Consider the following 21,020-nt stretch of genomic DNA (forward strand, 5'->3'; position numbering starts at 1 on the left):
TTCCTTTCTCGTATCTTAAATTTGTTTAAAAACTTTCTGTTAAATTTCATTTTCATCATTTAATATTATAATTTTGATATACACTTCCACTTTCATAGTAAAATCAAACAGTTTCAAACATAAGACTCGCTCGAGCAATTAAACGCAACAAAAAATTTATTTACAACAAACTGTTAAAGTTCAACGTTCTCCCAGCAAAACAAACGTCGAAACCGAACGGAAAATTCAGCGTTGAGGAAAAAAAAGAAATAACAAAATATAAATAAGAATGTTATAATAAGTTTAAATAAATTCTTGGACTGTCATCGCATCGTATTGTTTGATTTAGTAACAATTAAAAGAGAAAAATAAATCTAGTAAACGGTTTCATCCCTCATTATTATTATTATCATCATCATCATCAATTTCTATTACTGTCTAGTATTATCGTATTTAAAAAAATATAATCCGAAAGCGTTCATTATATTCTTCGTATCATCATCATCATCATACTACTAATGGCAGGGTTCCTTGCCACGATTTGTATCCTGTCCAAAACACACTTGTTATTTTCATTTCAGTTATATTTAAGTAAGTGCATCGTACGCGAAAAGCATACAATAGTTACATCCGTCGGAAATTTCATCGGTCGATTCGGAATCGGAGGAGACTGGGAGGAAAGTAACCATTTTTTAAAAAATATATAGTAATCTAAAATATTAAGGGAAATGAATATAATTAAACGGGTCCTGAAACAGAAACGTCTTGATTAAAACCTTATATTTTTCATTGGTTAAGAAAGGTTACTTACGCTCTAATGAGACACGCCCCTCGGTAGATTACACATCTCGCAGTTGGAGATATCCGAGGAGTTTAAGAAGGTGCAGTAAGGGCACGTCCATTGAGGCCCACTGGAATTCGTGCCTGCGTTCACGCTTCCCCCGGCAACGCTACCAGGTCTATAAAAAAAGTAAATTAGTATCATCAATATCCGCAATTGGTTAGATATTGAATAACGTACCTGGAATTAGGTGGTGAACTAGCTGCGATCAGCTGTTCCAGGGTAGCCCACTGTTCGGACCTCGCCCATTGCCTCGCCTCCTCCACGTTTCCAGTTTTGATAGCCTCCAGAAGTGGTGCCATGTATTCGCGCAATGGAAGCATGTCCATGGTAGCTATGTACAGCAGCAGATGGAAATCACTGATGGCAGTCAGGAATTCGTCGGGATTGAACTGGGATAGATATTGCGAGAGTGCATTAAAGTCCTGGATGTGACCATCGACGAGACGGTTTTCCACTGGGAATAGCTGCTTAGAATCATCTGGGTTGAAGGAGTAGATCGGTGACAGAGGAGTCGAAGCCGGTACATCCAGAAGAAGATATTCAACTGGAAGTGGACGCGCCAGCCTTGACACTTCATTTCCGTATGTGTCTTTCTCCTACAAAATAACAAAAAGAAAAGATTGAATTTTTTTAAAAATTATATAAATATTACAAAACCTATATTATTTTGTAGATTGTTTTAAAATCAAATTAACTGAATTAATAACTACACTAAAAAAACTTCATATTAATAAACATGTATTACACAATCAAACAACTACTATTCGAAACAGCGTACGTTCGTATGAACGTGCGTACGTTCGTGCAAACAAAGAGACACGCGTGTATCTAATAGTAACCTTGCTACAACGCGTACGTTTCAATCAGAATACAATGAAACCTCATTAATTCAGAGTTGATGTAGGTAATCCGTATTAAGAGATTATCCTGATTATGGAAGCAAACGCAATGTGTTACATACACTCGGAGTGAATAGTATTTTACATTCAAGCGCAAAATCAATACTCACGAAAGCCCATTTTTTGTAACTTACAGTATTCTAAAAAAGATCTATTCGACAAATAAATTAAATTCAAGAATACTGCGCGTCTTCTCTGAATGTCACGGTTACGTTTTTGGGGACTGCTCGAAGGTCTCTGAATTTACAATTGTACTTTAATTCTCATCTGAGAGCGATAACCTTGTCAGCACACAAAGATTCATCGTTATATCGAAGACTTTGGATTGCGATTCGTAAAGAAATTTCTTCAGCAAATTTTATTGAAATAGTGATCAATAAATGCTTGAATTTATGACAACATTTAAATTGGAGAAAGTACAAGAGATATTTGTAAGAACGATTTTGAAATGTTATAAAGCAACTAAAAGAAATTTTAATCACAAGATTTTGCAGAGATTTTTTTTTTGTAATTGTGATGTTTTATATATATGTTTGTAAATATATATTCAAAGAACTTGTGAGAAAGAATTCATTGGGAATGGAATATAATACGGAATGTTTGTTACACCCCTTTAGTGTATAGGACGCAAACAATAGATATCGTAATGAGGTCAAGTAATTCTGTCTGTCAATTGTAGTTCCAAACCGCACTTCCTGCTACCAGCATTAATATCTACTAAGCTGCTATACAATAGTCATTAGCTTAATAAATGAAGAATTGAAACATTATACTTGTTGATCTAAGAGGTTTCGCACTACGCGAATTGCTTTCAAGATTTGTACGCACATTTATGCGTTATTTCCTAAGTAAATTGTATTTACAACACGAATGACCATATAACAGATGTACTTGCTGATCTAAATGTTACTTGAAACAATATTAAAAGAGGAGAATAATTCCCAAACAAGTAGTTTAATTGATACTTAAAAATGCTAAATAACGCAGCTTTAAGGAAATATGTAATAATTGTATAAAATAAATAAGATTTTCTTAAAGTTATCTAGAGTAATAATCATATAATATATACTGAAAGGGCACTTGTTGATCTAAAGGACAATGGATGTGATATTAACAAAAAAAAAATTGATAATTAGGTCAAGTGCGTGGCCTTCGTGTCAAGTGCAGGGATCTTTCAGGAAATTTTGCGAGGAAAATTGAAAAACGACAATGAAAATTGAAAAGCTTCTGCGCTGATCGAATCGCGTGACCCGGTAAAGCAAACATGCACGCATCCAGCGTACACCGGGATCTGGGTCACACGGCCCCAGACCCTGTTGCTTCAGAAGATTCCTTGTTGCCGGCGGCGGCGAAGCTCGTCCGTGTTCCGGTTTATTGATTGCCGTTTCGAAATTCCCGCTCTTCGTTTTGCGGGCGGACGCGGCTCGCGGAATCGCGCCTCCTCTCTGACGGCCAAGGTCGCGGCACACTCTCCCATACATACATACACATACAAACAGAGAGCTCTCCTCGCGAATGGCGTTTAGTCCAGTCGTCAACATGATGTGGCACATCGTGTAGCGGCCACCCGTATTTTTTTAAGTTTTTTACCGACAAGCACCGACAAAAAAAAAATAATTCTAAAAATCCACCCCCGCCCAAAAGAATAACGCACACATACAAAAAAAAAACAGAAAAATTTTGCACGAAAATAGTATTCCGAGAGATCCGCCACCCCCCGACGACCGAGTGGAGGAGACGCGTGTACGGTATTACAAATAAATAAACATAAAGGAAACACCACACCATCAGCAACAACAAATAGTAAAAACAAACAACAACAAATAATATAACAATGTCAGGATAGACTAGGATTTGTTTACAACACAATTCAAATTCGCTCTACAATTATTTTTAAATTAAAGAAAAATAATAATACAGAAAACACGCACACTTAATTACTTGATAAAGGACCGTTCAGAAGTACAAAGCATGAATACCGTAGAAAAGTTATAAATCGCGTTCGAAAGTTATAAACTTAGCGTATATAAACAAATATAAATCGACGATCCGCGATTTAACGAAACGTATAGTTTTATATTAAACTAAATAAGTTGACAAATAGGAGAGACGACCAAATCGAAAACTTCTCGGATTTACTAAAAAAAAAGGCTGTGTTACAACATCAACAAGAACAACAGAAAAACCGATAATCTCATAAAGAATACGGTAAGAACTTTATTTTTTTCTCTTCGCTGTTGCATCATCACTAATCAAATCATTGATAGAGCATTCATTACACCTATGTTCATGCCTTCATTGCTAACAATCACTGGTATATTTCTGGATCGGACGGTTAATGTAAACAATAATGTTTCGACCCGTCATACCTATCCAGCATTAATTGCTAACTATTATCATCTCTAGTATTTCTGGTTCAATCGCAAAAAAAAATAAGAAAAACATAAACATTAATTGTAATGTTTGGATAGTGTAGAGACGTCAGCGTGAGAGAGAGGCCGCAATGACCTCAATACATAAGGTCCATAATCGTGCCTCTGAGCAGTCCAGAAATTAGTCGGAGCACACGCAAACATTACATAAAAATCGTAAATTTCGCCGAGTCCAGTCGATGCATGCTCATCAAACTGGATGCGATAGATAAATAAACAAGAGAATTCTCCAAAGGGACGCATTTCCTTTGAAAGGTCATCGCACGCGTATGCAAATCAATACTCTGTTCATAATTTAGAATCAATTTCAATCCACCAAAAATAAAGCTGCGTTGGCCAGAATGCGGAAACGCGTTGATAAGAGATAAAATAGGATTGTGTGAAGAGCACTATGTACCGATAACCATTACGCTCGCCCATATTAATTACCATTATTACTTTTGATGAAAATATCAATAAAAACAGCGCCGTTGATCGATCTTTGTTTGTTTTCTATATCGGCGCGAATTTGTTTTGCAGGGGTCGGGATGGAGTCGGGCGGTGCGGAGATCGAGGAGCTCATGTTGTGCGGATACTGCAAGTTGCGGTACAACGACAACGATCAGAGTCCGAAGATGTTGTCCTGCAAACATTACTTTTGCCTGCAGTGCATGAGGACTTGGCTGAATAAGGGCCAGGAACTGTTGTGCGTTCACTGCTGGAAGCGCACAGATTTAGGAGAGAAGGGTCCGGAGTCGTTGCCCACCTACACTCCGGTCCTCTGCCTTGCCAAGAACTTCTCGGAGATGAGGCTTAAGCTGGAGAAGCCTCCGGCACCAATCGCTTGCGGAAGTAAACTTATTTCGGAAAACTGTCACACCCACGCGATGCCTCTTGCGCTGTGGTGTCAAACGTGCGGCATCCCGGTGTGTCGGGCCTGCGCCGCCACCTCCGATCATACCAGTCACCAGGTCAAATCGCAGAACGAAACCAAGGATCAGTTGGTGAACGATCTGCATACCGAGTTGCAGTCGATGAATAAGATGCTGAACGAGATTTCGCGATTGGCGATGCAGCAGCGTGAGTTCTTGGTGAAGATCTTGGAAGCTTGCGTCACGTTAAAGACTCACGTTGAGGCAGATCTGACTAACCATTCCGCCCATTTGGAAGTTAACGAAATTAGAGAGTTACTTGCTAAGATCCGCATGAATGTAGGCATGGTGGATAATCTGGCTGACGTTCAGGGCTTGTACTCCAGTTTGAACGTTGAGAAGCAACGTATGCAGATGCGTTACCAGGATATGTTCCACCAGTGCCAGCTGGACGACCTCATCCGCAACTCTCCGGTGCTCTTCGACTTCCAACTCCTGAAGCAAGCTTTGGCCAGCATACAAAACGGGGATATACCCTATTCGGGTAATTCCAGGATGGCTACTAACCAGCAGAACCCGATTCTCTTCCTGGCCAACTACTGCATGTCACAGCTGTACTCTCGTCACGTCATCACTAAGCAGATCAACGGTAATATCGATTACCTGCATTCTATCCAACCGACACAAAACTACCTCCCAGTCGTACCTGCGAAGTACGAACCGATCATCATGCACTCGCCTCAATTGTCCAGAAACCCGATCACCGCCTGTCCTCTCTATTACTTCAACATCGAAGTGAATGGAGCACCCGCCGGAAGAGTGATCATCGAGGTCCGCTCCGACGTTGCACCGAAGATGTCCAAGAACTTCGGACTCTTAGCTACAGGAGAATCCGGTATCGGCTACAAGGGCTGCAACATCTTCCAGTGTTGGGAAGGCGAGAGCGTCATCACCGGCGACTACGAGCTAAACAACGGCCGCGGCGGCCGTTCCATCTTCGAGGAGTCCTTCTTCCTTCCGGACGATACCAAACTCCTAGCAGTCAGAGGCACCGTCGGAATGCGTCGTACCCAGAAGAGGCACGACAACCTAGGCATGGTAGGTTCCCAGTTTCGCATAATCCTACAGGAGATGCGCGGCTTCACCGGCATCTTCGGCCACGTTATTGAGGGCCTCGAGCTGATCGAGAAACTCAGCACGTACGGCGACACGAACGGAAAGCCCACCAAAACAATCCTCATAGCCAAATGCGGCAAACTTTAAAAAGGGGGCAATCGATGCCAACGCACGGCCAGTATAACACGAATTAGTTTCTAACGCATATTTAAAGAAACCCAAATATTTTTTTAATCGATCAACAAACAAAACGAGAGCGCGCGTTCAGTTCTCGAAACTTATCCGAAACGAATTTTTAAAAAATATTTGGCATCGACGCGTATTTATTCATAATCTTAATGGTAATAATAATAATCGTGTAATAAATGTTGTAAATATTAAGAGAAAAAAATGAAGCAAATCGCTTGAATGAATCGTATTTAAATGTTGATTAAGTGTTAAGCTTCGGCCAGAAAGTAATACCTTCTCAAAAATCAGTATTCGAAATCGGTTTGAACAAAAAAAAATATATATAAATACAATAAATAAAGGAAACGCTTGTGAAATACAAATAATTTCAATATTTGAAAATTTATCAAGCAAACATATATTTTCTTATTCTGTGTACAATTCTTCGCGGTGTCTAAAATATGAAGATTCTATTAAGATATATATATATATATTCTTGACTACGAATTAAATCTCGATTAGTTTCCAAACGCTCTGCTATGCATTGTTGCGTTTACGGAAAGAAACAATACAATAAACACTTCGTAGTGAAATGGATGTATTTTTAAACAAGATTCTTTGGGACCTCACATTTCAACAATTAGTCACACGCGATGTGTGTGCGCGATTCAATTTGATATATATACAAATATTTAATATATAGATTTATTGACAGTATATAAAAACATGATATATATTTTTTATTACATATATTTTTGTATCGTCGTTATTACTTAGTATTTAGTCGGAAACACGTTTTTTCATTGCAATCAGTTTCGATTTAAACAATAATATTAATAATCTCGGTGAAACTTAATTACGAATCGGCCTATGATTTACTTTCGAACTGACGCTAATATCGCACCAAAACGGGGTAAAATAAAGAAATCGAATTATGTTTTCTTAGATAATAAGAATGGCATTGTTTCATGCGTTTCGTGCGTGAAAAACAAAATGTTTTAATAACTTTCTAAATGTTAGCGGAAAAATGTTTTAAACTCGTTCCTCTTTTTTCAACAAATAAAAAAAAAGCATACTTTTCAAAAGTTATAACAACGATACCCGAACTTTCATATTCGGCAGAAACTAATAAACACGATCGTCGCATATAAACTTTTTTTTCCCCAAGGACGCGCGATTGTTCAGATTCACTTCCCGTAAACATGAAGATTTTTATTCTAAATAAATCTAACCATATCACGAGGGATCGCTTTGTTATAACGCTAAATATTTCTGGTCAAACGCTACGAGTTGACTATCAAGTTACTATTTTATAATAAAATAATATTAATTGAAGAAGAAAAAACAAAACACAACAGAAAAAAATATATAATGAAAAATGTACCTGTTTAATTGTATCAATGTTTGTATACCTCTTTGTAAATGTGAATTAAAAATGAAATAAAACGAAAAACGTATATAGAAATTAAAAAAAAATTATATAAATGAAAGAAATCTATTTTCGTGTAATTACGAGACTTTCTAGTGTTGTAAAAGAAATTAGGACGCTTTATAATGTTAATAAACGACGGAATTAAAAAATGTATCTATTTATTTTTAACCCTATCACAATTGAAAATTTAAACTAAAAAATGTTAAAATTTAAGCAACGAAAATTTGCGGAATAACGTAATTTCTTAAGAATACTTGAATACTTCACTTAATCCCAGAAATTAAATGCACCTATTTAATGACGGTAATCCAGTTCAAGGCAAAAGTTGCGGTTGCGCGTAAACTTTGATGCATTTATTGTACAGCCGAAATAAAAAAAAATGTAATGGTTGCATTGTTCTCAAACATTTTCTTTCATATTGAACATATTTACAGCGTTTTCTTACATAAAGTCTTATCGCTTCTTAGTAATATGAAACAAAGCTCATTACGTAAGTACTTGATTCAATTTAAAATCTATCAATAGTTAATTGTGATATCTTGGTGCAATTTGTAAGAATACGAATTTGTTCGTTTTAATTGAATAAGTTTTTTTTTTGCTAATTTGTAATAGTCAGGATTCAGTTCAGAAATATACCATTATGTATATAGGTAAGTACATAATTAAGCTAATTGCGTCTTTTGAAAAAATTGTAAACATTATAGAAATGCGAGTAAGAAATACAAAATAAATTGACTCACTTTGTAGTAGACATCGGGCACGTATTGTTTATCTGATGATTCTCGGATGTATCCTAATTCCGGAGCATCTTTCGTGGGCACGAAGCAGTTATCCCTGACCAGAGCCATGCACTGATTGGAGACCTGGTATCCTTCCATGTGCACCTGATTGGTCTTATCGCCTGAAAAAACAGCATTCTTGAAAAACCTGTTCAGAATTTTGCTATTGCATCAGACATTACCTGTAACGCATACAGTGACAAATTTCGATCCAAAGTGGCCATTGGACGAGTGCTTGCAAGGGTTGGGATACATGTTCTGGTAGTAAGCAGCCATGTAGCATTCTTGGGCGGATAGGAAATAGGTGTCAATGTGGCGGGTGTGTTTAACAGTGCCTTTCTGCACGTCTTCAGCTATCAAATCTGTAAATATCCATCCGACCATCTTCAATCCGAGTGCCTCGGCCAGAAGCTGTACTAGTTCTGCCTTGTCATCCGGCAATAATTGTACTGAATCGCGTGTGCTTTCTTGAGGTGGCTCATAAATTGCAGCCACTGTCGTCCTGATACCTAAAACAAACATAATTTATTAATAAACTAACAATTACATTTGAAATAATTTGATTACTATTAAAGAAACTAAAATTGATAAAATTAAATTTGTAAAATATGGTTTCTTACCTAAAGGCACATCAGTATGCATTTCGTATTTTCCAAATAAAAAGCCGATCCTTTGATGACCGGTGGAACGCCAGTAATTCAAGAATCTCTCCACCAACTTCGTGTTTTCAAATTGAACGTTGTCCACATGTCTGTAGACTTGTCTATTTAGTGTCACAGCATTAGGCTGACACTTGGAGCAGATGCCCTTCGGCCACGGCGGATGATCCTTGCATCCGCTGCGGATGCGACAGGTCAGATCCTCCAGAGCCAGGAACTTCCCTCTGTCCACCCCCGAAGTCATTTTGCGCAAGTAAGAGTGGAAGGATAAATGATTAATTTTCTGCTCACGCAGATACGCCTCATCGTACGGCTCCAGAGCCGAACAATGGAAGCATCTAGAATTACTATTGTGCCTGCACCTAAAACCCACAAGAAAAAAACAACAATCAACAAATATAATATAAAACATTAATTGTGATTACTTACAATTTATCATCCTTTTTCCTAAATATCTTTCCATCTACTTTTAACAACTGAACGTCAACATCGTCCTCTTTAACAGCCACTTTGTTCAAACTAACAGAATTGATTTTACCTCGACTGGCCATACCACTTCCAGAAGCGATCACCTCAGGTTCCCCAGCGTTCGAGACATTCTACAAAACGAAAAGTTCAGTTTTTAATATAATAAAGCAATTGAAGAATGAACTTCTTACATTATTCGATGTGGATGGTTCTGCAAATATAGTTGTCCCATCTAGCGATGACAAATAGATCATATCACCATGCTGAAGACCGCTCGACATGAGCGTCCGAGATTTGCTGCTTATAATCTCCCTTTTTTGATTCTTCTCCTTGTGCAGTGCGAAGGCAAAGCTGCTGAGATCGAAGGCATTGTGGACCTTCTCGAATAATTGACATGTTGCTGCAGAGGCTGGGATCTCTATTCTCTTTGTGCCTTCAGATGATTGCACCCGAATAATCTGAAACATGACAATTGTTAATTTAAACAACAATAACAATCAGTGACACCTATTGTTCAGCAAGTGAACATCGGTCAGATGTCAAAACAATTTTCAAAACTTGCACTCTGTCATGCTCCTAAATTTTTTCCTCCTCTCTATTAAAAATCAACTCAACATTAGCATATGTGCTGAGAGTCACTTAAAAATAATGATTATTTATAACTATGATATCATAACCTAGAAAGCTTTAGAACGAACAGCCTGTAGAGGCCCAAACTGCTTAGGCCAATGTTATGCAATTGCACAGGTCAATTGTTTGTTTACAAAATTAAAGAAGTTGCAATTGATGGTCAATCAGAGATCAATGGTATTGCTTGATCAAGGTTGATTCTTACATAGATTCCCTTAAAACTTATTATCATTATTTTACTTACAATTAACTTGTCCTTCGACATGACTCCCAGCGTCCACCGTTTCTTCCTTCTTTCTTTAATTTTTAATTATTATCTTCCTTGTTCCTTGCCGATTTGTTGAGTAATTGTCAACACCAACACTGAAATGTCAAATTTTTTCAACTCCTTTCTCCTTATGTGTCATCCACCATACCGAAGTTGGCTACGAAAAGAAATTTCAAATTTTCAAATTTCATGCGTCCAACAATTAATAAAAAACATAACTACAATCAATAAACTTTTAATTACTTACAATAAACCAAAACCAAAGAAACAACTAATTTCAACTAATTAATTATAATAAATTCTTGTTAACAACAGTTACACAAAAAGAAGAATAAGCGAATTTTCATATGTTTTATTTTCATTTTTGGGAACGTGCGGTTATCCAAAATTATACATGTGTAATTGCGTTTTGGATAGAAAATTGCAGGTGCGTTTGCGATGCTAGTGCTGCCTGAAACGAAAATAGCTGAGGTGGGAACGCTCGGAATGCGAAATGCGATTTTAAATTTAGTCTCTGCATTTCCTACGAATCAACACAAAATTTTGGTCATTGTTGTTGCGACCGTTCAACTAAAAAAAGCATTCAGTTAGAGGTTGAGATCATGGCTCTGTAATTAACTCAGGTGCGAAACGTTTCCGGTAAGTTCATTATATAATACAAAAAAAGTTGAAACCATTGAAAATTTTTACAATTTGAACATTTTAGCTGCTTGTTAAATTTCCACAGTTATTTTAACGCTTATTAACATCTATTTTTGTAGTCTACACGTGTACTGACATTGATTTTTTTTAAATTTAAATTTTAAAAGATGAGATTATTTTACAAAAGAAAATTCCCTATAATTATTTTAACAATTAGTTTAATAATAAACTATAATTGATTTATTGATTTTCTTTTATTTAATGAAAAGAATGAAAATTTGTTTTAATTGATAATTTTCTAAAGTTGTAATAAATTATTATTATTTTTATAAAATTATCAACTTTAATCAGTTTAATTATGTCCACTTTTTTGTAGAAATACATGTTTTGTCTTAAGTTGTGTTATTAATGTATAAAATAATTGATTTATATATTTAGATTTTCTTACTAAAAATTATTTATTATATTTTGTTTGGTAAAATATTTCACTTCAGTTTTTTTTAGATTTATACAACTGAGAAAAGTTTAAATTACAAGAAAATTAACTTAAGTTTACATAAGAAATAAATAGTTTTAATTTGTTGCTATGAGTACTTATTTGATTTTACTAAAATACATTACTTCTTCAAATTCTCCAAAATTAGACAATGGTAGAAATACATTTTGAATGAAATTTACAATAAAAGGAGTAAAAAATCTAAGGGAAGTTTTAATTAAAAGATAAATTGCATCTAAATCTTAAATATAAGAACAAAATCGTTATTTTCTGTATAATATTACGCAAGTTGTAGAATTCTCAAGAGACGAATGAAATATTTGGATAAGGGCAATCAATAAATGATTATTTATTCCCAAAGAAAATTTATTAATGAATTATATGTAATTTGATGTATCAAATTAATTAAATCTTGGCTATTGTAGCGTAATTTTAAGTTAATTAATTTAAAAAGACAGAAATTAATAAATTTAAATTTTCTCTGCAAGCTGAATATAGCCACGATATGTTCCTTTATAACTAAGAATTATTTGGATAATACGTAATTAAATCTTCAAATTATCGAATTTTCTCTATAATAATTACATAATGTATTGTATAAGATGTGAATTTATATATAAAATTGCCTTTTCGTCGATGTTGTGACAAATGTGCTTTAAATGTGTGACAGGTGTGCGTGAATGATTGCCTCCAAACAAGGAATACACTGTCAAAATCAAGGATTCAGCAAAGTGGTGGCCGCTGGACGAGATCTGGACCAGGACATCTCTCGCTTATCATTTAGCAGTAGTTTAAAGAGTGCAAAATGACATCATCAAGGGTGGACCTGTACATCTATGACCTTTCGAAAGGGATGGCTGCAATCATGTCACCAATCATCATAGGTGAGAGGATCTCATTTATTATATGCATATCATCAATGATAATTATCTTTGCTAATCAATTGTTCTATTCCAGGCAAGAAAATTGATGGGGTCTGGCATACTGCTATCACTGTCTATGAGAGGGAATACTTCTTCACAGCTTCTGGTGTTGAAAACTGTATCCCCGTAAGTATTTCATTCCCACATGTTATTGCATAAGTTTTAATGTCTTCAATTCATACATATTTCAATGTTTAGAGTTAGTAAATCCTGATTTAAATAATTATTATTAAAGAAAGCAATAATCTAAAGAATTCAAGCTTTGCTTTTAACCTAATGCAAATTCTACTTCTCATTTATATTAAATGGAAGTAGAATGATTCATATATGGAATATCATATACATTATGGATAAAGTTATGAAAATGAGGCAATTATACTTTTATTTTCTTTAATTGAAGTAAAATCATTCTTATAAGAAAATATGAAATGACTTAGCTGAATTTATTACTGAAAAATGAACTTTTTTGTTATTATCATTGATATTTTGGATAAAGTGATGATTATACATTTGATAATAATTACATGTAGGAGAATGTAATTTGTTGACTCATTGCACATTACAAAACGTTCATTAATTTTATAAAGTACCTGGGATTGTATTTATTTGAAGGTCATTGCGAAATTGAGCAATTTGGTTAATTATTGTTTTGATGTTTCAAGAAAAAAATATGTACAAGTGCTAATGAATTGAATTTCTTAAAATAAAATATTTTGAAAACATATAAACAATTAGTTATATGTTAAAACGATTTATTTTACTAATGCCACTAAATTGTATATGATTGAACAATTCATTGAAAATTACACTTTTTTTTTGTAAATATTATAAATTTTTAATTCTTTAAAAATTGTTATATTTTCATTGTGATACGTCAAGGACGTTGTGACAAAGTTGGTCAAGACTTGCGTGTTTCCAAAAAATTAGAACCTAGTTTTAGCTGTATCGATTTTGATGAAAAATTATATCTGTGAACTTTCTGGAACTAATTTCCTCGAATTGCAGCAATACAAATGTACAATTTCCTGAAATTTATTTAATTTTTTATGATACGTACATACTTTTTAGTTATCAATATTTCATAAATTGATTACGTAATATACATAAAATTTTAAATTGTAATCCTGAATTTCCAAATGAAATTGGAATTGATTTTCTGATATTGCTGAGCTAAAATGAAATAATGGAATATAAATATAGTGCAGAGAATAAGCGTGTATCGTGCAACCAAACTATGTTGTTTGAAAACTCGGTTTTAGGTGCTCAAATATTGATGTCACACGCTCGGCCGTTCTCATTAAAGTGCATTTCGCAAACAATCAATAAACTCTCTTTCAACTTTAGAACAATTTCTCTCCTGGCTTCATCCATTATTGTATTCACACAATAGTTCTATTTCAATACCAAACGTATTCCTAGGATTCCAATACTTTGATTTTGGAATAAAATATAAAAAAAAAAACGAAACAATCTCGACAATTTTTGTTATTATAATGATGAAGTTTTAATGCACTAAAATTTAAATACTTTTAGATTCAATTTTCATGAAATTTCAATGAACTAGTTATTTTTTCATAATAATTCAAATTGAAATATTTAATCTATTATAAATCAAGATTTTTTTATGTTATTAACTAAGTAACATCTACTTCTTTTATTCAATACAGATTCTGTGATGTATTATAGTTTAGATATATGGGAATGTAAGTAAATTGGAAGAATTTGTATCAATTGAATTATAAATTTAGATTTCGGAATTTCTCTAATTAATCAGTATTAAGTGGAGTTCCTTTTCCTCTCTTTGCGAACGACAGCGGTCGTTGCGTAATCGGGAAATGCATGTATAAATAAGTCGGTCTAAATATATCTCGGTGATTGGGGTTGGTGTGTCCAGATGGCGGCACGGCGTATCCAATTCTGGATGCTGCAGAGAACACTAAATTTGGATGTTTGCTATAAATAAAGGGTGTGTAGTAACAAACCAGTCGAAGAAGCGTTCCACCGGTCGAAACGCGTCTCGCAAAAATCCGGAGAAAGTGAGTTACTTCATGATCCCTTCTTTTTGTTTTCTTCCTTTAGGATCCGCCAAAAAGAAAAACGCGTGATGCAAATGCGACGCGTGGGTGTTTTAAAAGCGTATAAACACAATAATAAAATGATCCAAGCCAAATATTTTTAGAAGGAATTGTGTATATTTAGTCGCGAATGCAGAGAAAGTTTTGCGCTTTTAATTTGGTTGTGTGTGTGTGTTTATGATATAGTTCTTGTGTTTGTAGGGCACTACCGCATTGGGTCCACCTCTGAAGCAGATCAAGTTGGGTGAAACCCAGGTACCTTATCCCGTCTTCATCGAGTATCTGAACGGGCTTAGTCAGTCTTCCTACGGGTGAGTTCACGGCCCACCTACTGCTGCTGCTCCGATCCTCTAGCAAAGATCGTGTATTTTTAGCGCGAACACTTACCAATTGTTGAGTCACAACTGTAATAACTTTTCGGACGAGTTGGCCCAGTTCTTGTGCGGCACCGGCATACCCAAGTACATCCTAGACCTGCCGAACGAGGTGCTCCAGACAAACTTGGGCAGTACCTTGGTACCTTTGATCAGCCAGTGGGAGCAGAGCGCACGACCCACCGTCCAGACCCAGAGCGAGGCGACCACCCGCGAGAAGAGTCCAGATCTCGACCAGCAAATCGAAGAGGCCAGGTCAGAAAAACAAACGCTAAATCGGAAGTGATGATGACGATGATCATTACGCCGAAGATCACGTTTCTAAGTGTTTATAAAGAGAGATAAAGATAATAATTCATAAGCTAACTCAAAATGTAACACCGCAAAAGAAGTGTTGCCACATTAGTATTTTTTCAAATGAAGCAGCATCATTTTTTTTTGTTGTTGCATCTGAATGCTGGACGATTCATTTACTTTTCAGGGATTATGTGGATTAGGTTTAATTTGCTATTTACCGCGGACATTTCTAACGCCACCCGCCATCTTGATGACCGTGACACTTTTATTTCTCGAATAAAACTTGAAACTTAATCCGCATGCATGTTAATTATATTTAATGTTATTAGTACAATTTAATATTATTATTTTAGCACTTTTTTTTCTAACTTTATTATTCTTCTCTCAAACGAACAGTTGCCTGTTTTTTTTTTTACTATTGAAGTACCAACTTTGGTTTCTTTATTTTAAAAAACAATACTCACTTTACTTAGTTCAATTTTTTCTTTCATCACGGTTAGAATGTGGTTTCCGAATGCAAAATTAGAGTAGAAAACAAAACAATAAATAATATAACCAGAGTCCTGTTTCTGCAATGGACTTAGTTGAACAAAATTTTCTCTTTGTAGCTCAAAATTCTTTTAGCGTTGTAAACAAAATTGATTTATAGATTGGAACAAATAAATCTGAAAGCAAAACGAATCTGTGTCCATTTATTCCATATATATATATATATTTTTTATCTATTTTGTGTGTTTGCGTGGATTAGATGTATTTAGCTTACTAACAAAATTGTGAAAATGCGTGTAGATTTCGAAGGATATTGCCGTGCACAAGCCTCATGTTTGTAGCTTTGTGTGTGTGTTTTTTTATTTGATGGTATCCTCTTTTTTGCATAGAGTATTCGTTTTAGATACAAGTCCTTCGTGCTCGAACAGAGGCGCAAGAAGTTGAAGGAAAAGTTGGCCAAGAGGGAGCGCAAGAAGGAGAAGAGGCGAAAAAAGTTGATCAAGGAAGGTCACAGCGAAGTGCTTGAATTAGAAGTAAGAATTAATTTATTTCTACTCCAGTTTATACATTGCACTTGTTATAACAACATACAAGTGCCAATTGCACTTTATTTTGGCACAACGTCTAATACATGCATCTTTCCTTTGTTATGCAAACCGCTTAGTTTTCATTAATCTTTTTGAAATTGTCATTCTGACAGATTTTTTAATTATTGTAAATTGGCGACCAACGTGGGGAGATTTACTAAAATAATTAATATTATTATCCAAAATCTCACTCAAGTGATTGTATTAAGAAGAAAAGCAACGTCAAACAATATATGAAATATACTTCGCCCACCTCCTTTTCTGGAGCCAAAAGTATTATTGACAAATAAACGTATTTCTTTATTATTTTCACGTTTTCGACTTATTTTCATCCATTTGCTAATATCTTATATTTAGAGCTTACGTCTTTTTATGAAAACATATTTATTCCAGAAGCACACATATTTGTTTACTATTTTATAGATTTATATTAGTATATATTTATATGATCATTTTATAATATAAATTTAATATATCAATTATTTTGATATATAGGAAACGGAAATGGCTGATACTGAAGCAGCATTGAATCCCTCCGAATCGTCTCTGCCGTCTGAGCAGGCGATGCAGTTGGAGGAGGAAGAGAGGAGACAGGAGGAGGAGAGGAAAAGGCTAAGAGATCCTCCGGTGATCTACAAAACTCTGCACGACGTAAATACGCCAATGAAATTAATTAATTTCTTTTACAATAATTAATTTATATCCAATTAGATTAACGTTGAGTTCGACGCTTTGGTCGGATTGATAGATGGGAAGTTGAGCCAGGAGGAGCAAACTTCCTTGGAAGAATTGCACAAGTTTATGTTGGAGGATGAAGGCAGCTGGGTTCTTGGAGAAACCTTCCTCGTGTTTATTGGTAAAGAGCGCAGCAATTGATTTTTATGAATGCGCGGGTTAATTAAATTATTAAACTGCAGGAAGACTTCTAAACGACAAAACTCTTCCGGTGGAAGTCAGGGTGAAGACCTTGAACGTTCTCGCGCTCGCCGCTCTTAAAGACGATGTTATCCTTTTGCTGCATCAGGATAGGAGGGAGCACATCCTTATGAACTACGCCTTCGACATCGATAGGCACAGCTTGGAGGAGCAGGAAGGTGTCGCTTTATTCGTAAGATATCTTCGTTTTGGATTTTAGATTAGCGCTAATTCGGGTCTTTTAGATGTGCAATATGTTTGAGAACTTGAGTTCATCCGAATGGATGCTTTACATTTCCGAATGGGCATACAACAATCAGCAGACCAGTAACATCCGAGTTACCACCAAAGTTGCTGTGCATTCTCTCCTTTCCGACTCATCCGTTCTTCAAGAGCGTGGTTCGGCCATCATCCATAACCTTGCCTGCAAGGAGGTAAAAACAGTGGTCTGTATCAGAAATTCTCTTAACATAGTTCGTAAACTTAATCTAACAAGTTACACATCCAACCATTGGTTTACTATCAATGATCTTTCTTTATTTTGTGTTGATTTATTGTTTTGGACGGATGCTCTGTAGAATTTTGTTTGCAGAAAATGTTCAAAAATTTCAAGATTCGACAAAGATTACCCAAAGGCAGTCTGTCCAAGGTAGTGAAAATTGAAAATTGTGACGAAACGAAAGCACTTAACAACATCATGAAACTCTGCTCATCATTAATACCAATTTTGTTTTTTTATATATCATCATCTAGCATTTTCCTTCCACGTTCATCATCAGCAGCACAAAATTACCTAGTTATTATTATTTTTTGTTTTTTTTTTTTCTTTAATTATCAAATTAAATAAATGGATTTGTAACTCTGTTTGAAATACTCCGAGATTGGAAATGTTTCGTGTGAATTTGACTGGTCCGATTTGCGTTGTAGGTGTTCGATGATGTCGCCGTCGAGTTGACGATGGCTCTGCTGCAGTTCTTCAACGGTAAACCGAGCGAAGAGAACCTGTTCAGATGCATGAAAGCTTTGGCCAAGTTCGTGGAGATTTCGAGGCAGGAGGTGCCGCAGCTAATCCAGATGATCGGGCCCGATCCGAAGACCTTCAAAGGCACAAGTCCGAGGATCGATGAGCTCATCGAGAAGATCAGTTCGAAATGCCGTTAAATTACTTATCTATATTATTCAAATGCGTTTCCAAAGAGAGAAAATGTTGAATTTTTAATAAATAGAAAGATAACGTTTCCAATATGTTATCGGTGTCAGTAATGTCATTTTTTTTTTGGTAGAATTTTAACTTGTAAGGTCGTTCTTTTTTTTTAAATTAATGTGAAACTTTTTTTTTGTAATTCTTACAATTTTGTTATTACGTTGTATGTGGATTGATGATTTTATATGATTATGTAATTTGTGTAATCGAATAAAAACTATTTATTTCGCATTTAGTATCTTTACTTTCAAGAAAACAGTAATTAAATCCTTTATTAAGCTGTAATTAATACGACATACTTATTATTAGAATCTGGTAAATTTCTAAATTTTAGAATATACAATTAAATAATCGTCATTGATTTATTGTTTCATTCTGTAATATGTTTATGTAGTAGATTTATTGAGTTTTTTTTTAATGATAAATGAGAAATGTTTGATTAACTTGTTTTGCAGTAAATATTTAATGAATTCTATAGAAAAGTTATACCTAAATAGAATGGATTTTGGTCACCCAAAGTACTGCACGTTGCTTAACTTTATGCAACAGGCGGATGACAAATTTATATTACTGCAATAAAGAAATAATTACTATTTGTTTATATTCCAATTTCACATAATCATTAGACAATTGAAAAAAATCTAAATACTTTTTTTCTTTGATAGCTTCAACATTCGAAACGATTTGATATTTAATATTTTTTTATAAACTTGGAATGATAATTAGATGATAGGTATAAAGCAATTGCGATAAAGATTATTAAGTTTAGGTAAGGTAAGCTATTATTCTGGGTATTAGTATAATAAAAAAAAAAGGAGTGAGTCTGAGGGTAATCGAGGGGAGTGTTTCCGGCATGGCATTACAATATAACTGATAAAAATGAATTTATATCGCAATAAAATTGTATGTTATCGAAGAACGGCTTCGGAGCAACAATAAAAAAAAAACCGTATACGTAAGGGTAAAAAGCAGTATAAAGGGAGAAAGGAGAACCGCGAAGGGGGTAATTGGGTTGCGTATGTGAGGCTGCTAGGTGGATGTTTGAGTAAAGCATTTTCATAATGTTGCAAATAGCCGGGGGCGGCTGATTCGAAGTACCTCGCGCAATATTACCCATATACTCGCGGCGGCTGAGTGTTGTAATAAGCCGCCCCCCGGGGGGACATTTCGCCGCCTCCGCAGCAGCAAACCGCGTACACTTCCCTCACATCAAATACAAGCAGCGAAGGAGAAAGAGAGCGGCGGGAGAAAAACAGGAGGCGGTGAAACTTGCAGCGAGATTCTAATCGCTTAGCGATACATCAAATTACAATAACCGACTCGGATGATGATGTTAATTATCGGATTGTAAATATATAAATAATACAAGAATTTCTAAATATATCGGATTGTCCGGAAAGTTCGTGCTAATTTCCAATGCCTAAATATTTCAGAATTGTGAAAAACAATGAACTTGTGTATATTTAAAAAAAAGAAATTTCAAACTGCTCTAAAGTATCAAAGACTTTAGACTATGATAGTTTACAGATGATGATTTCAGCCATAATGTTCCGCTATTAATTAAATAAACGTTTTTGAATTATTTTAGTTATAAGTTTGACATAAATAAATTGTACAAATCATAATAAACTATCACAGTTGAACATTCTTATACTTTCTGAAATTACAAGCAACGTGAAGTAAATTCCTTCTTCATCTTGTCCCAGTTCTCTCTGCCCATCTCCTCTTGTTTCATTTGATAAATATGTTGTAACTTTTTGGAAGGAATTCAATCGTATGGTCATCCACATCAACCTATAAATAGAACATTTCAGAGAATAGTTGAACAAAAATAATAAATAATTTTGCACATATTTGTAGAATCCAATGAATTGAATTTAAATATTCTATCAAAATAGAAAATCCGTAATGTTTGTAGGAAATTTCAATCCCTACGAGATCCAAAAAATCTTTGATTAATCCGTTTATGGATAAATCTGATGAAGTAGAGTTCAATACTGAACGAATCAATTTTTCACATTTATTGGGATTCTCAAAATAGAAAGAAACATTTATACACATAATACTATTATATAAATTCATGGATAAAATTGATTAAATGTATAAAATTACCATTTGAATAGATGTATTATAAGTAAATATAAAAAATGTAAAAGATATTTGTACTTTGATACTTACGAAGACTTGAATTGTAACTGATGAAGAAGATTTGTTTTGCAATGATTATATACTACAGTTTTTTTTTGATTACCTGATATTATTTTTCTAGGAAAACATATTCCTTTATTTTATTGTCATAAATTTTATTAGTGCATTAAAAGAATATTTGATCGCTTAATTTAAATAAAGTAATTTTTTCATGTCATCATATTGTGAAATTAAATGCACTTAATATGAAATAATTCTTTTAAGTAAAAAACGTCTATTAAACAAAGATTGAATGAATTATTTAATTTTTTACTAAACAAATAATCAAACAATAAACCACTTTCT

At 34.6% G+C, this 21,020-nt stretch overlaps 3 protein-coding genes across 6 annotated transcripts; 2 read left to right on the top strand and 1 right to left on the bottom strand.

Annotated features, from left to right (window-relative positions):
* Positions 1-361: 361 nt before the first annotated feature.
* On the bottom strand, positions 362-10,665 carry LOC108567029 (nuclear protein localization protein 4 homolog). The gene is made up of 9 exons (XM_017927213.1): positions 10,502-10,665; positions 9,819-10,085; positions 9,589-9,758; positions 9,121-9,521; positions 8,683-9,009; positions 8,462-8,622; positions 1,001-1,419; positions 791-938; positions 362-728 (listed from the first exon to the last, which is right to left on the bottom strand). Exons 1-8 carry the CDS (start codon positions 10,520-10,522, stop codon positions 794-796), a joined length of 1,911 nt encoding a protein of 636 aa, XP_017782702.1. The 5' UTR covers positions 10,523-10,665; the 3' UTR covers positions 362-728; positions 791-793.
* Positions 3,243-7,263, top strand: LOC108567031 (E3 ubiquitin-protein ligase TRIM37). The gene is made up of 2 exons (XM_017927218.1): positions 3,243-3,930; positions 4,674-7,263. Exon 2 carries the CDS (start codon positions 4,682-4,684, stop codon positions 6,266-6,268), a length of 1,587 nt encoding a protein of 528 aa, XP_017782707.1. The 5' UTR covers positions 3,243-3,930; positions 4,674-4,681; the 3' UTR covers positions 6,269-7,263.
* Positions 10,666-11,022: 357 nt separating the features above from the next.
* On the top strand, positions 11,023-18,644 carry LOC108567030. 4 transcript variants are annotated; one of them, XM_017927214.1, is made up of 12 exons: positions 11,023-11,164; positions 12,334-12,547; positions 12,621-12,712; positions 14,863-14,972; positions 15,036-15,290; positions 16,225-16,354; positions 16,904-17,059; positions 17,120-17,264; positions 17,326-17,516; positions 17,569-17,757; positions 17,916-17,972; positions 18,251-18,643. In XM_017927214.1, the coding sequence occupies exons 2-12, from the start codon at positions 12,469-12,471 to the stop codon at positions 18,482-18,484; spliced, it is 1,638 nt and encodes a 545-aa protein (XP_017782703.1). In that variant the 5' UTR covers positions 11,023-11,164; positions 12,334-12,468; the 3' UTR covers positions 18,485-18,643. The 4 variants fall into 4 exon arrangements, with proteins under 4 accessions (XP_017782703.1, XP_017782705.1, XP_017782704.1 ...); XM_017927216.1 differs by lacking the exon at positions 17,916-17,972 and having other exon boundaries at positions 11,024-11,164; XM_017927215.1 differs by lacking the exon at positions 17,916-17,972 and having other exon boundaries at positions 11,025-11,164; positions 17,569-17,769.
* The last annotated feature ends 2,376 nt before the right edge of the window (positions 18,645-21,020 follow it).

The sequence above is a fragment of the Nicrophorus vespilloides genome, unplaced genomic scaffold, assembly GCF_001412225.1.
Source record: "Nicrophorus vespilloides isolate i.1.1-1 unplaced genomic scaffold, Nicve_v1.0, whole genome shotgun sequence".
In the NCBI taxonomy this organism is placed as follows: Eukaryota; Metazoa; Arthropoda; class Insecta; order Coleoptera; family Silphidae; genus Nicrophorus; species Nicrophorus vespilloides.